This window comes from Aquarana catesbeiana, linkage group LG02 (assembly GCF_042186555.1).
Source record: "Aquarana catesbeiana isolate 2022-GZ linkage group LG02, ASM4218655v1, whole genome shotgun sequence".
NCBI lineage: Eukaryota > Metazoa > Chordata > Amphibia > Anura > Ranidae > Aquarana > Aquarana catesbeiana.
In genome coordinates this window covers 700,285,319-700,302,178 of record NC_133325.1, presented here as the reverse complement: position 1 = coordinate 700,302,178, position 16,860 = coordinate 700,285,319, and the positions used below count along the sequence as shown (strand labels likewise).

The following is a 16,860-nucleotide window of genomic DNA, read 5'->3' as shown; positions in this document are numbered from 1 at the left end:
CATATGCATATGTATGTATATATAAGTAGAGATACATACTCATAAAGATTTTAACTGTGTCTAAATAATTTTTCCTTTTAGGATCCCTTTCTCCCCCCGCCTCCCAGTCCATATATCTTATCCCAGACCTTTAAGGTCTCTAACCACAAAAGAAAGTACACATAGATACAATTAGCTTATAGTCGCACCACCCAATCATTAAAACTTTACTAGGTTTGTTGTGATCTATCCTAAACAAGTGTACACACAGGAACCATCATTGTTCTCTATCCATCATTGTTCTCTATCCATCAATATTTCTACTATTATTATTTCCTTTTCATTTTTAAGTTTAAATTTTTTTTGTTATTTTTTTATCTTTATTTTCATTATATTTATTTTTATTTTTATATTTATTTTCATTTTTATTTTTATATTATGGATACATTTTGATATTATCTTGATCGCAATATATATCCTCATTGTTCTTCATGCTTGTGCGCGCACACGTGTGTATATATGTATATCACCATGTGAGTGTAATTTCTTACATACCATGTCATTCTATAGTGTTGTTCTTAGAAATGTTTACCAGTGCTTGTTTTTTGTTTTCTATTTTTTGTCTTTTGTTTTTTTGCCTAATTTTTAAATGTTCATACATTTTTATATGTGCATCCTATTTTAATGTCCTTTGTTGTCTGTCTCTATTGATCCCTTCATTGATCTTCTTATATGTAGAATCCGTTGAGTTCCCTCTTCCCCCTTGTTTACCCAATTTCCCTGTTCCTCCTCAATATTTGCCCTGTTACATTCACATGTGGCAAGCTTAACAGCCATAGGACATTAGGACCCAGGAGCTCCGGTACTAGAGCTTATAAGCCCTTATCCAACATGGCCCCCGTTAGGCCTGAAGAAGCAGCACATGCTTCGTAAACGTGTCGCCTATTGGTCCATCGCAAACCCGGAAGTGTTGTCACCCCCCGGCTCCTTGTGTGCTCGAGGTCCAGGAAGTGTCGGTGACCACCGGCGCTACCCGCTCCGCTTCACCAGCTAACAGCCACGGATGGACTCCCTTCCCGGACGGTCTGCCTACCCATACTTGACATGCCTATTTTAATTCTACTCTTGTGAGTATGTATGCACAATTTTTTCATTAAAACTCATTGCTTTACTGCACTTAGAGTGGCACCTCAGTGCTTTTTCCCTCGGGTCACAGAGAGTGCTCTCCGATCCCACCCAGGTGTGTTACAACAACGAATGAATATTCGCTGTTGTAACACTGATCCTCTTCCTGGCTAATCAGGAAGTGGGTTTTGACACTGGTCACCCGATTGGCTGAAAGGACAGACAATCCTATTGGATGCCTAGGAGGAGGAGAGGAGGGGAGGAGCTGGAAGCCGCCGTGAAGGAGAGAACACAGAGCCGCTGCACCATGCTGCCTGCTACCCACTGACGCTGATGAGGTAAGTGCCAAACCAACCGGCAAACAGCGGGGGGGGGCAACTCAGGGGGGGTGGGTGCTTGTCTTACGCCCCCCCCTCAAAAAAACACCAGCCGCCACTGGTGGGTGGAGACAGATTAACAACAAATAATAGCCAGAAAAACGCATTTCAAAAAAGTGTTTCTTCTTGAGCCACTCCTTTGTTGCCTTGGTCGTGTGTTTTGGGTCATTTTCATGCTGGAATACTCATCCACGACCCATTTTAAATGCCCTGGCTGAGGAAAGGAGGTTCTCGCCCAAGATTTGATGGTGCATGGCCCCATCCATTGTCCCTTTGATGCAGTGAAGTTGTCCTGTCCCCTTAGCAGAAAAACACCCCTAAAGTATAATGTTTTCACCTCCATGTCTGACAGTGAGGATGGTGTTCTTGGGGTCATAGACAGCATTCCTCCTCCTCCAAACACGGCGAGTTGAGTTGATGCCAAAGAGCTCGATTTTGGTCTCATCTGACCACAAAACTTTCACCCAGTTCTGCTCTGAATCATTCAGATGTTCATTAGCAAACTTCAGACAGACCTGTACATGTGCTTTCTTGAGCAGGGGGAGCTTGCGGCGCTGAAGGATTTCAGCCCTTCATGGCGTAGTGTGTTACCAATTGTTTTCTTGGTGACTATGGTCCCAGCTGCCTTGAGATCATTGGCAAGATTCTCCCATGTAGTCCTGGGCTGATTCCTCACCGTTCTCATGATCATTGAAACTCCACGAGGTAAGATCTTGCATGGAGGCCCAGACTGAGGGACATTGACAGTTATTTTGTGTTTCTTCCATTTACGAATAATCGCACCAACTGTTGTCACCCTCTCACCAAGCTGCATGGCAATGGTCTTGTAGCCCATTCCAGCCTTGTGTAGTTCTACAATCCTGTCCCTGACATCCTTGGACAGCTCTTTTGTCTTGGCCATGGTGGGGAGATTGGAATCTGATTGATTGATTGCTTCTGTGGACAGACCCCATACACACCATTAGATTTTCTGCAGATTTTTGTCTTCCGATTTACCAAAAGCATATAATATGAGGTCAAACCTTAAGAGTTTCAATTTGTATGCAATCAGGCAGGCCCTTGCACTACATGGTTTTGGTAAATCTGAAGACAAAAATCTGCAGAAAATCTAATAGTGTGTATGGGGTCTAACCAGCTCAGATTAGGAGCACTCCCTTTAAGAGAATGCTCCTAATCTCAGCTCGTTACCTGTATAGAAGACACCTGGGAGCCAGAAATCTTGCAGATTGATAGGGGATCAAATACTTATTTCACTCGTTAAAATGCAAATCAATTTATAACTTTTTTGAAATGCGTTATTCTGGATATTTTTGTTGTTATTCTGTCTCTCACTGTTAACATAAACCTACCATTAAAATTATAGACTGATCATTTTTTTGTCAGTTGGCAAACATACAAATTTAGCAGGGGATCAAATATTTTTTTTCCTCGCTGTAATCTTCTGCAGTACTGATCTAAAGTGCCCTTTGCAGGGCTGAGGTCTCAGGCAAGCTGGAACAGCATTTGTGAGTAGTGGTGGCAACTTGGGAGAATATACATCTGGGAGCGTGCCCGGCTGGGCAGAGCTATAGAAGGGACAAAGAGAGAAAGACTAGTACACTAAAGAGGGCACCTTGATGTCTGACCTGACCCTCAGCTGCAGGTCCTGTGATAAGGTGATCGAAGCTGATGCTGTGGACTTAGAATACATGGGGAAGTGGTCCCAAATCTGTGGTGCTTCCAAGGAGAAGAAAGTATAGGCCAGGAGCTCAGGCGCAGCCTAAGCGTAGGGCCTACATGATGGGGTTTGCCCTAAAAGGCTATAGTAAGGTGGAGGTTTTGAAAAATAAGTACAGCTAATAGAAGGAATAATAATTAGGGAGGGATAATGATTAGTATAACCCCATTGGAGGATATTAGGGTGGGGCAGTGCGGAAGTAATAGTTGGCTGTATCAGCTGGTCAATTTGCCAAACAGTTGTCCCAGTGCTGGCGTAAGTTATGGCTGGGGGCCGTGGAAAGGCAAGGTGGTACCAGATACAGATAGTTGATCAGTCAAGGGTGCCTTCAAAAATCCTATGCAGTTTCATTTCAGTCAGATAGGTTATGGTATGTTTTTTCTGTGTATTACCATTTTTTATTATGTATTAAAGTGTTTGTTATGGTTGTTTTTTTGTAATAAAGGCTGCTATGGCCATTTAAACCCAAAAACAAGTTTGTCTGGCTTAATTATTGGAATAAGGGAAAGTGGTATTTGGGTAAGTGGCATACAGCTGATACTTGAGCAATACCCCAGGCATGTAGGTGTAGAGGGAAAATGGCTTAAAAGACATGTGCTTGACTTCTGAGAAGAAATGACAACTACAGAATGTTTACTACTTCCGCACCAAAGAATTCTGATAGTGTGTCAAATGTGATGTCAGATGTCACAGAAGGCTTTGTGGAGTTGTGAAATTGACGTAAAGTGTGGAAAATGTATTTTATGTGTGGACATTCCCTTTATTCTCAAATTTGTGAGGACAATGTGCACTGAGTTCATATGTGTATAATTATAATTTAGCACCACTCCACCATGTAGCAAAGCACATGCAAACTGTAAACCATGCCACACTGTGCTGCCATTTATGAATATAATGTTGCAGAGCTTACGCCTGTGTAGGACATAATGGGTACAGTGTAAGTAACTATATTACGCTAAATTCAGACGCGTGGTTGGAGGGTGGTAAAAATACATGGTTGAGGTACATTTTTAGCTGAATCTAAATCTAGTCTTATTGTTTGCCCCACAACAAACCATCTTGATTATGGGTTCCAGAGCAGCTGCACAAACTGCAATAGTTGGCATTGCCTTACTTAATTACACTGTATCACTGAAGCGGTGAAGACTTGTATACTCTTGTGTATGTAGCCATCTGTCATTTTTCCAATGACTACATCTGCAGGTGAATAACTACAGAGATATTTTATATGACAGGTTTTCACTCTCTTGTGCAAGCAATGGGTGTAAGTCGCTTACCTTCTATTCCAATGATTCTCTGCCGCAGGGCAGAAAGAAGTCCATCTAGTTTTGAATAGTCATCAACTCTAATGACATGATCTTTTTCGTCACTGGCAATCATTTTAAGCTCACTATAGGCCCCAGTCTTATTAAATACATCACCCACCTGTAAACAATATGAATCAAAGCATAAAAAAACACAATAGGAAATATTACAGTGGTGGATCAAGGTAAAAAAATGCATAGTTTCTGACTGCTGAGCACACCATGGGCAGAAAATAAGAAGATAGGCCCCACTGGCTTTAAACTTACATAGATGCATAAAACATATTTTAAGCCAAAACTGATTTTTAATAGATTAGGGAATAATAAAATCCATGCCAATCAGGGCCGGATTAAGAACATCATGGGCCTTGTGCTGAGGATTATGGTGGGGCTTTTTATAAAAATAAAATAAAAAATAATTAAAAATGCAAACAATTTTTTGTTATAGCAAATTAAATTAAATAGAGAGAGGGAGGATGAGACAGAGAGAAAGGGGATGAGAGAGAGGGTGAGGGGTAAGGGAGGGAGGATGAGAAGGAGAGAGGATGAGCATGGGTGGAAGTGACAGCAACACAGCCCAGCCAAGGAAAGTGATTGAAGGCACAGAACCCGGAAGGAAGACCGGGTGAAGATGGAAGCTCCCGGGACCCACCGGATTGATTACAGTGCAGCACTGGAGGGCTCAGTCTGACAGGTAAGTGTGCCTTAATGTGCTAATATGCTGTGCATACTAGTACATTATGGCATAACCTACCTCAGGGCCTCTAAAAAAGTAGTAATGTTAGCGAAATTTACTACCGCTTTAATATCATGGGGCCGCCTACTGACAGTGCCCAAGTGCACAGTTGCCAACATTTTAAAAATATTTTCAGGGACACTTTTTTTCCAGTGGTATATTTAGAGTAGCTGACATCCCTTATGTTCCTCTATACATCACAGTAGTAATCACAAAATGAAATGAGTACTAACAATGGGCTGAGAAGTACTAACAAATATGAGGACTGAGAAGATTTCCTTTAGTTGAACTAACAAAAGTGTGCCCATTCTAGAGCTGGTAACATTGAGGATATTCAATATAGTTTTAAAGAACTGTTTTTGTGGGTAAGAGGCATAGGGGAGGAGTATGAATGGTATAAAACTGGGAAGTATGTGCAGGTGAGGGAGAGGAATGTGGAGGGTATCACAGTGGGAACTATGTACAGGAGAAGAGTGTGGAGGGTATGACAGTGGGCACTATGTACAGGAGAGGAGTGTGGAGGGTATGACAGTGGGCACTATGTACAGGAGAGGAGTGTGGGGGGTAAGACAGTGGGCAGTATGCACAGCAGATGAGTGTGGAGGGTTGACAGTGGGCACTATGTACAAGAGAGGAGTGTGGAGGGTATGCCAGTGGGCAGTATGTACAGGAGAGGAGTGTGGAGGGTATGATGGGAGCAGTATGCACAGGAGAGGAGTGTGGAGGGTATGATGGGGCAGTTTGTACAGAAGAGGAGTGTGGAGAGAAAGATAGTTGGCAGTATGTACAGGAGAGGAGTGTGGAGGTTATGACAGTTGACAGTATGTACAGGAGAGGAGTGTGAAGGGTATTATAGGTCAGCATGCACAGGAGAGGAGTGTGGAGGGTATCATAGTGGGCTGTATGTACAGGGGAGGAGTGTGGAGGGTTGAAAGTGGGCACTATGTACAGGAGATGAGTGTGGAGGGTATGCCAGTGGGCAGTATGTACAGCAGAGGAGTGTGGAGGGTATGACAGGGAGCAGTATGTACAGGTGAGAAGTGTGGAGGGTATGACAGTGGGCACTATGTATAGGAGAGGAATGTGGAGGGTATGACAGTGAGCAGTATGTACAGGAGAGGAGTGTGGAGGGTATGACAGTGGGCACTATGTTCAGGCGAGGAGGATGAAGGAAGGTTTGTGGAAGGATGTTTAGAGACTGCGTAGTGGTTAAGCGGGCCATACATGAATTGAAATTAAGCCAATTAAGCAGAGACCAGCCATAGTTGATCTATGTATGGGCTAGCTGGTTGTACACAAGTCAATCCATTATTTGACAAGAGTACAACCAGCCTGTCAGGTTTTTTCCAAAACAATCAGTGCTGCCAGCTATAGTTAGTAACAGTGACCATTGTATTCTGTGGGTTGGGAAGGCTTTCCACTGGCAGAACACAATAACACTGCAGGAGTGATTCCCCCATCCACAGGTCAGCAGGTGAGAGGGTGTGTGGGGACAGGCTGGGGAGAGAGGTCATCAGCAGGGGGGTGTAAGGTGGTCATGGAGGGATATCAATCAGCACGTGGGGGGAGTAACTGGGAGTGATATCTTTTGGAGTAGGGTCTGTCATCTGCAGGTTGGGAAATGGTTACCTGTGATATAAGTTGAATGATGGTGGCTAACATAGAAAGTGGCTGGGAAGTGACCTGGTTGGTGGGGAGGGTGAAATGGATGAAGTGTTTCACGTTTCTTTCACATTTGCGGTAATACTTACTGCCCTCTTAAAAGTGATCTGTGGTATATTGCTTTTCAACGAGTGGTATAGCAGCAGCCGACAGGCGTTCATGAGGTGCTACTGCAGCCTCCTTGTTTTTTTTACATTGCTGAATGGTAGTTTTACATTGTTGGACTATGCTGCTACTGCGAGCGAGTTTGGCTTGCAGTTGCAGAGTTGCCCCATTGAAATCAATAGGCGAGTTTGACAGGCGGTGCTGCCTGTCAAATTCTGCAGGCTCCAAGCTGTCCAATGTGCTCAGTGCCTCTGACAAGAAGTGAGGAGAGGAACTGTGAGCTCATCCTCTCAGTCTGCTGTAAACAGAGTGTGCCAGCTTGTATTTAAACTGGCTGCTCTGTATGTAGCTTCTGACAGGCTGCACCAGGAGCCCTGTATCTCCGGAACCATAGATGATAGGAGCCCCAAATTTTGACCCTTGGTTGAGCAGGTCTTCAGCTACATAACCCATGGTCGCCGAGCCACGACCCTCGAAGTCGTCCATTTATTTTTTTTGTGATTTTTTTTTTTTTTTTTAATGGGCCTATCTTAAGTTAAGGGGCCTGGAGCTGCAGCTCCAATAGCCCCTATGTAAATCCGGCCCTGATGCCAATATATATTTATTTATTTTACTGTGTTTTTTTTTAGGAGATTTTTCTTTACTTGCTGTTTTGTGACCCAATAGGAAGTGAAAGGCAATCTGGATGGTGGCTTCAATTTTTTTTTAAATACATTTTTATTTATACAACTGTCAAGGTATAACAGCACAACAAAAGGGCCATAAGACAAGTGTATGCATCCAGGTTCATTGTACATCACAATTAACACAGACATTGAACTCCATCATGGTGGGTCTCCCGAGGTTATCCCTAGGAAGACCTGACAAATTTAACCTCAAAGAGAATAGAGCTAACAAAGGGTACAGTTTGCTAAGGCCTGAGGCTAAAGCCTACTGGAGCCCAAAAAGCAAATAAAAATGTAATAATACATGGAAAGAGAATTCTAAAGAGGATGGAAGAGAGGGGTGGATAGGTAAGGGGAAAGGGAGGAAAAATTAAAGGAGAGCACCTTTCTCTTTTGGGAAAGAAAGGAGCAAAATCACACCAAAATCCTGGAATTCCGTCCCTAGTCTAGCATTGTAATGAGAAGCTGTAAGATATGAAAGCCTACTTTTCTACAATCAGAAAGCTTTCTGACAACATTTACGGTCGCAAACATTTAAAATCCTCACTCACCCCAATAATAAATCGTTCAATGTTTTTTATCCTCTGGTCATTGATGACAGTTGTTAAATTCACAGGATCCATGAATATATCTCCATCTGTCAGCACTAAGATTATTTTAGTGGCACTCTCTTTAGACCCATGAGTTTCATTGAAAATGTTGTCTCTGCAAAAATGAATAGCATTTCAATAGCTGTATCAGTATGGTTTTAAACCTTCTTTGTTAATTGAAATTAAAATTCCACTCTAGATCTACTTTTTATTTTCCTTGCAAATATGTTATTCACCTTACAAAACTGGAGATGCTGCTGTGTCTTGTCCAGCATTTTTTCTGAATCTCCTGCCAGGAACATGCAAAGTGAACGTCACTGGAGTGGATTTACCAAAGGCATACTGACTGTGCACTTTGCAATTGCAGTTGCACTCATTTTCACTAGAGCTTAGTAAACAAGGTGTTGCTCTACTGATTTCCACCATCCAATCATGTGCAAGCAAACATGCTTTTTTTTTTTTTTTCCTTGTACCTGATTGGGTATTCTTTACAAAATAAAGCTTTACCACATTTACTAAGCTCTGGAGAAAATGAGTGCAACTGCACTTACAAAGTACACAGCTTATTTGCCTTTAGTAAATCAACCCCACTGAAGGATCACCTGATACACTGCACATGAATACACACATTGGAGATTAGATCAGGTAACCAGCTGTCAATCCCAAGCTAGCAGGCTGAACAGCAATCTTGTCAGTGAGCAGCCTAATAAACAGGCTGGATCTAAGATCAGGCAACCAGCTATCAATCACAAGATGGTGAGTAGAGTAATCGTCTTGTGACTGAGCAGCTTCTCACCTCTGTAAGTCTGCATATGGTGTCTTGGACTTGTGGTGACCTACTTGTGGTGTCAGAAGCACAAAAGTAACGGTGGCTATGCTGAGGCTCAATGAGATCCCTCAAGGCAACCTAGCCACGCAATAGAAGGCAGTGTCCTTTCACATTTATGGATGATACAAGTGCAAAGGGGGCCCAGCTTCTTTCCATGTAGCTGACATGCACAGCTGGACTTCGTCCACACATTCAGGGTCTTCAGGGCATCACACTTGTGTTCCGCCCAAACCCATATACTGTTCACATGTATGAATGCTGATTCTAGACCTCTCCTCCTCATCCTCCTGGTCATTACACACATAAACTACTTCATACCTGGAGTACTCTTACACATAGGTCTATCTTTTACTAGTGGTTCAAACGGAAGCTCCAGGATTTCAACCATCCACCTGGGGCCCATGAAACACCAAGGCCACTTGACACATGAGAGGGTTTTCTCTCACCATCAGGCAGGGGACTACTACTCCTCCATCACCACCCACTCTAGAGCCAATTAGGTTTGCACTAGTAGAGCAATCGATTCTTCACCCTAGGCATTGGCTGTTATTAACACCTCATTCCCAGGAGAGTATCAACCAGAGGCTTCTAGTTGCAAAAGTAATGTATTTACTTGGCAGCGTTACAGCAACAGTCCATAAGAATGGTAACAACTTCTCCAAATAATAGCAAGGTTAAACATACTAGACTGTCATAACACTGTATCTTGAACAGCAGTGAGAGACAATGGAGTAACCACAACCTGTCCTAAGTCCATAATTTAAATTCCCATAATATAAAGGGCAATGCCCTCCACAGCTCCTTCCCCAAAGGGGAGAGCACACATAGAACTCCTCCAATGGGCCCTCTTTTTCCAGTGGCACCATGCAGAGAGCTTGCAACCCAAAATCCATCCCACCTTTTAAAGGAACACTCTACATCATCTCTCCACCCCATACCACAGTTAACCCTAAAGGGAAACCTGACCTTTCTACACATGGCCCTGAAAAGGAAGACAGCCAGCAGCTTTGACACATATTAGAGTGGCTTACAGATTATAAATTATGTTTATTAGATTTCAGAACACTTTATCTTCCTAAGAAAAGTCCTGAATTGTACACTGTGCTTTATAGATGCACATGATGGTAGGGTTGATAAGTTTCATGTTTCTGTCTAAACATTTTATTATGTATGTTTTAGTGGGACATATAATCGATATATAATATAAACTTTGTTCTGTGGTTTTATTTCAGTTATTAGCACTGATAATATTATTTGGATTAAAGTATTGTAGCAACTAAGATTAATGTATTTTGTTCATTATTTATTAATTATAAAACTTTGGACTTGTATGGCTATATTGTAAATAAGACCCCTGGTATGACCTTTCTACACTTTTAAAGTGTATTTTAAAGCCATATTATAACCCCTGTCAGCTTTTTTGCTGTCTGTGTCCCCATTGGGGAGAGATGAATCCTATTTGTCATTGTGACTATTGTTACTGAGAAAAAAAGTGAGAGAAACTCAAATATGTTGGTTATCACTGGAAAAGAATAAAGAGAAAATCTTCCAATGGGATACTTGTTCTGGCAACAAGACAGGATTTACCTACATTTAAAGACATCTCTCACTTTTCTTATTTGAGTCCTGGAGTGAACGGAAATCTCCCCATAAAAATAACTGTCAGGGATTTTATGCATTTCCTACTCTATGCAAAACTAAAACAAAATGTTTTGGCTTTTAATATTCTTCTGTTACAATAGTTTTTTATTGAGTTTTACAAAATTAAACAAGGCACTTCAGTACACAGGTTACATTTCCTTCCAAGTCAGCATATCAGGCTTTAACAAAAGGATACATAGTATACAAATGTATCACATGTGAAAATATTATAGTGAACCAAGAAACACTTACATTTGATAAGAGCTTGTGTACCCGGGCTAATGAACCTGTGTGCTATGGACCTGTTGGTCTGCTAAAAAAGGACACAACTGGCAAGTAGAACCAGAGAACAATAGGCAATGGAGGAGAGAGAGGGAAGGAAAGAATCAGGGTACAGAAGGGGGAGAAATGAAAAATAGGTAGGAGAACAAGAAAAGGAAAGGTGTTGGAAAGAAGGGGAAGGGAGGAGGGGTGAATAGGGAGGGGGGACCCAGAGTGGTGAAGGCTTGATAAATACAAGCTCTATAGCTTATCAAATAGTGAGAAACGTGTGGTCAAAATCACAGGGGGTTTCTCATTTATTAGGTACCAAGACATCTTTCATTTAAGTCGTACCTTTGGAATAACCAATTTCCATGCTGTTGGTAAGTTTTACTTAGCAGCCATGATGACAAAAATTTGAATTGGGAGATAGGACATCCCTCTGGTTTTAGGTTTAACAGAGTCCTCATGGATCCTTGGCTATGGAGTGGGTGGCTATGGTGTTCCAGATTTGACTCCATTCCAGTGGGTTTAAATGTCTGTTTAGGTTTCTCTCCCAGTATTCTACATCGGGTAAAGGCATTGGCTGTCAGCCCTCCAATAAGGACAGATATACAGCTGAGAGAATGCCTTTGCCCAGGGGGTCATGTAGGCAGTAAGAATCCTCTTTCAATATTCTTTAACTCAGCTTGTTAGGCTTTCCGATGCAACAATGTACACTAAATTCTGGCACATCAACTGTTACTTTTCTGTACTTGCAGCATGTTTAAAGAAACAAATGTGTGAAGGTACGAATGTATCGAAGAGATGTACAAAATATGTTTTTAAAAATCTGCAAGTGGAATTTTGCTAAAGCTAAAATCAATGCCACCTTACCAAGACAATAAAGGGTCAGTTTACTGTCCTTCAGACTTTAGGGATGGGACGGCACTGTGGACAGTGGTAGAAGAAAATGCCACAGAGTCAGTGGGAGGTGGAATAGTCTCCCATCATTGGTATTAGTGGGAAGAATAATTTCCCATCATTGCTGTCAGTTGAAGAAATAGCGCCCCATCATTGTTGTCAGTGTGAGGAATAGCGCCCCATCATTGATGTCAGTGGGAGGAACAGTGTTCCATTGTTTATATTAGTAATAAGAATTGTGTTGCACTAATGCAAACAACTAAAAAGTATAATAATAAAAGGATTTTACTTAGCTTGGATTAACCACTTGAAACCAGGCTTTTTCTGGAACTTTTTGTTTACAAATTTAAATCAGTATTTTTGCTAGAGAATTACTTATAGCCCCCAAACATTATACATATTTTTATCACAGAACCTAGGGAATAAAATGGTGGGTTTTGCAATTGTTTTATGTCACACAGTATTTGCGCAGCGGTTTTTCAAATGCATTTTTCAGGAATTTTTTTTTTTAAAAATACACTTTTTAAAATTTTAATGCAAAAAAACACAATACATAACCCAATTTTTTGTTAAATATAAAGAATGATGTTACACTGAGTAAATAGATATCAAGCATATCACGCTTTAAAATTGTGCATGCCCTCACAAAGGCAATGGCAGCAAACGACATCAATTTTACTATCCATAGGTGACGCTTTAAAAGCCTTTATAGGTTACCACTTTATATGTACAGAGGAGGTCTAGTGCTAGAATCACTGCCCATGATCTGACGTTCGTGTGATACCTCACATGCGTGGGACGAGTGCAGTTTGCATGCATTCAGGACCGACACATGCATTTGATACTGCACGCTAGCACAGGGAGGGGGGGGGGGGAATGGAGGCACTTTATAGATATATATTTTTTAATTATCAATTTAAATATTTTTTTTTATTTTCACACTGATACCTTGAAAAAAAAACATTTTGATCACTTTTATTGCTGTCACCAGGAATGTAAACATCCCTGGTGACAGCTATAGGCACATGAAAGGTATTCATATGAAAGGATTTGCACTTAAAAGCATTCAAAACACCAAGATCAGCGTTTTTGAATACATTTGATTTTTTAAACTGGCACCTTGAAGACTACAGTAAACATTAATGACATTGCTTCCGGTTTACTACATCCGAGACCCGATCAAAACCGATCCCGGCTTTCTTCAGGTCTCCGGCCAGCCAGCGGATGTGCTGGCTGGTCGCTCGGGTCTCCCTGTGGGACGGAAGAGCCTGGGGCAGCATTGGAAAGTGGCGGGAGGGGCCTCCCGCTGCTTATGATAACAACTGCTTAGCCGCGTCGGTTGTTATTACAAGAGAGCCAATCGTCGGCTCTAAAAAAGGGTACCAGGGTGATGCTTACAGCTGCAGGCATCACTCCAGTACAACCACTTGAAGTCAAATGATGTACAGGTACGTGATTTGGGGGCAAGCGGTTGAATATGTATTACAGATGATAAAAATAGATATATAACATCATTGCAGTCCAGGGGAGCCCATAATTGCATTCAAAATTCCGATCCTACTCTCTTTGCTCAGACACTTTTTCTGAGTGAGCTCAAATTGTCTTTTAAATACACCAATATATACTGTATTCTTATCTTATTGCAGGATCTTAACTAGTCAAAACCAGTTTTAGCTGAACGTAAGGCAGCTAATAGAAATAGTGATATATATATATATATATATATATATATATATATATATATATATATATATATATAGTATACTATAAACTGACATAAGTAATAAGATAAAGACTATGACTAAGCCTCTTGTAAATCAAAAACTATTGAAAACCTACCCTACAATGCCCAAATCTTGGTGTCAATGAAAGGAATGGCTCCTCTCTGTTGGTGTCAGTGGAAAGAATACTGCTTTGAATCAGTGGGAGGAATAGTACCCCAAGAGCCAGAAGAAGGCAAACAAAGGGCCACATCTGGCCCATGGAGCACAGTTTGGCGAGTTATAGCAACATCATGCTGTAAGAGCCAAAGTTAAGACATATTAGAACAGTAGTAACTTGTGACTATAGCAAGAGTAGTACTATATGGTCAAATCTAGCGTGAAGAATAAATGTCATGTTATCAAAGCAAGTGTGTTGCCATGTTACCAGGACCAATATACCCAGGGTCAGTACTGTGTCACTAGGCTTCCACCACCTCCCACCACTTTCCTTCCTTCCACTTTATTTTTTCTGTAGTTATATCCTCAAGACAAATGGGGAGGAAGCACTGGGTGTGGGTATGACACTGTGCGCAAAGACTACTACATCTTGGGCAACTGCCCAGTTTGCCCTTACTCCCTCCCCTAGCCCTGTATTTCAAATCTACAAACTCAAGAAATGCTCTGTTTTCTAAAGGCAGCTTACTCACAGGACATGGAGGAGGGCAGATGCTGTTTTTGTCACATTTCCTACTTGTTTGATAGCTTCAGCTTTATGTAGGATGTAGCTGCTGTCCCTGCGGCTGTCCTGAATGTCAAATTCTGTTTGGATAACGTCTCCATACTGGACTACTGCAAATTCACACTGAAAAGGAAAGATATAAAGGGTAGAATATGTGCAAGAAAAAAATTCTGTTTATTCATATTGGCTCAGTGTTTTTCAGAATTTGTTTTCCAACTCCTATAAAAACAGCAACATCAGATTTCAAGATCCTACCTACAATCCCAGCCAACATAACCATTGCTATTTTAATTATCATGAAAATGTATACTATTATCAACGTACCCAATAACTTATGGCAATATCACCTGTGGTTGGCACTCTGAAAAATCTCCCCACACTTTTCAATACCTAGGGAGCCTACTATACAGGTGAATGGGTCTCTGCAGCCATAATCTAGTAAATACTGATGCTTCTTTACATTGGCATTTAACTGTGCATGTGTGCCAGTCGTATTTCTGCATTGAAAAATACATCAGATGCGAAGCACATGTGTGGTTAAATGCCAGTGCTTCTTTTACAAGAGCAGGGCCACATGCAGTCATTTACGTGTATGGCAGAACTTGCGTGGCACATGCTGCTCCCTGGGATCAGGAAAGCACTAGCAAATTATGCTAGGCATGTAAAATACCTGCAAAATACACATATTTCTGTATTACTGTAACTACTCTAGCTATATAGAGACCTACCAGCAAGTGTATATATGCATTTGCACTTGCATGATTTTTGTATTTGTAGCCCCACTGTTGGGGAAATGGGGGATTCTTTTTCTGGTAAGGGAAACATTTTTGTTTTTTTGTTTACACCATCTCAAAATCCCAATAAAATTATTTGATTAAAAAAAAATGCCTGTAAATGACCCATGTGTATGAACCCTAAAGTTCTATTAGCAGCAGACATAGAGGTAGATTTACTAAAACTGGTGCAAATTTGGTGCAGCATGGTAGTCAATCAGCTTCTTACCTCAGCTTGTTCAATTAAGCTTTGGCAATAAAACCTGGGTGCTGATTGGGTTTCTATGCAGAGTTTTACCAGATTTTGCACTCTAGTTTTAGTAAATAAACCCCACAGTGTGACGGAGCAAAACATCCCTATGATCCCTTGCCACCTGTTTGCTTGCCATAGCTCTGAGACTAATCCTTGTGTAAGCTCCGTGTTGGTCTGTTTTGGAGTCTACACTGGGTATATGACCTGCTCTTCTCCTTATGTTGCTCGAGCCTAGCAATTGGTGATTCAGGCCTGATCACTGCATCCTGAGAGGTAAAGGAGATGATTATATGCATATCTGGAAATAATTTCTTCATACCTCAAAGTGCCCTTAATGGACAAAGTGGTATTCTCTTTAACTTCAGAAAAGTCCAGGGCATGGTTATGCAGTATGGCTTTTGTGTCTGAATCAGAAGACTAGCTAAACAGAAGTGAAATCCTTGACCAGATAAAACAGTTCAAATACAGTATACTATATGTATTCTTCTGTTATGTGCTGCTTTATGTATATATCTAATTGAAATGTGTCATCACAGGTGATGCATTAGTGATTTTTTAATTTTCAAAAGGGAATTTACAATTGTAAGAAATATAGAAAATTGCTGCGCTGAACCACTCAAAATAATAACATCAAAAAAGCTGCTAACACTAAAACAAACAAAGTCCAAGTGCTCCACTCTACACAGAATTCATGTATTCCACACAGCCATCTTTTTGCCTACATCATCCCATCATTGGTCACTGAGGATTGTATCACAGCCACCTGATTGGACATAATTTCTATGAAGTTCATTCATACTCCTTTTTTTCAGTGTTTGGACTCTATTATGTTATAGTCACTATACACTATTATCATTTTGTGTTGTTTTTTCACATCCTCACAAGGTTTTGTATATTATTACTTTGTTTCATAACACTTATAACCACCATCTATTTTGATGTACCTTGGCCCACCATAAATATGGTGTTCCATTTGGTATATTCAGCGCTACACTTTTGTTTATATAATTCACAATTGCAGCTCAGCTATTTTTAAATAAACATTTCCAAAATGATAAAGCTTTCGATGCTTTAAAGCAAAAACATTTTTGATTTATTAAGTTCTAGCTTATTTAAAGAGACTCAACATTGTTCTCTTCACATAGTTTAACAAACCTCAGAGCATTGTTCCCATATTTTTGTCATCAGATTTGATATAAAATCCTTTGCCTTTTGGAAGTCATGTGGTTGTATACTCCCTGAGCCATCGAGGACTATGGCGATCTCGGTTCCTGCCAAAATTAACAGAATATGTTTAAAACAGAGCCAGTTTAAAATGTAAATATATAGCATACAGTGCAATCTAAAAAATATTAAACCATCAAGCATAAAGGACAGGCGTACAGAAAGTTACCTCTGGTTTTAGTTAAAATAAATAAACTGTATATGATGAATAACAAAATTGACACAATTGTTTTTGTCGTGGTTGTTTTCGGGCTCAAATAATTTATACCTGGAA

General features: G+C 40.8%; 1 protein-coding gene across 1 annotated transcript in view; it reads right to left on the bottom strand.

Moving 5' to 3' along the window:
- Nucleotides 1-16,860, bottom strand: part of ITGAE (integrin subunit alpha E) — a gene marked incomplete in the record, with an annotated part of 127,303 nt that overhangs the window by 63,967 nt on the left and 46,476 nt on the right. Inside the window, 4 exon segments of the mRNA XM_073616887.1 lie at nucleotides 4,476-4,623; nucleotides 8,222-8,375; nucleotides 14,305-14,459; nucleotides 16,518-16,633. Coding sequence (XP_073472988.1) covers nucleotides 4,476-4,623; nucleotides 8,222-8,375; nucleotides 14,305-14,459; nucleotides 16,518-16,633 — 573 coding nt within the window.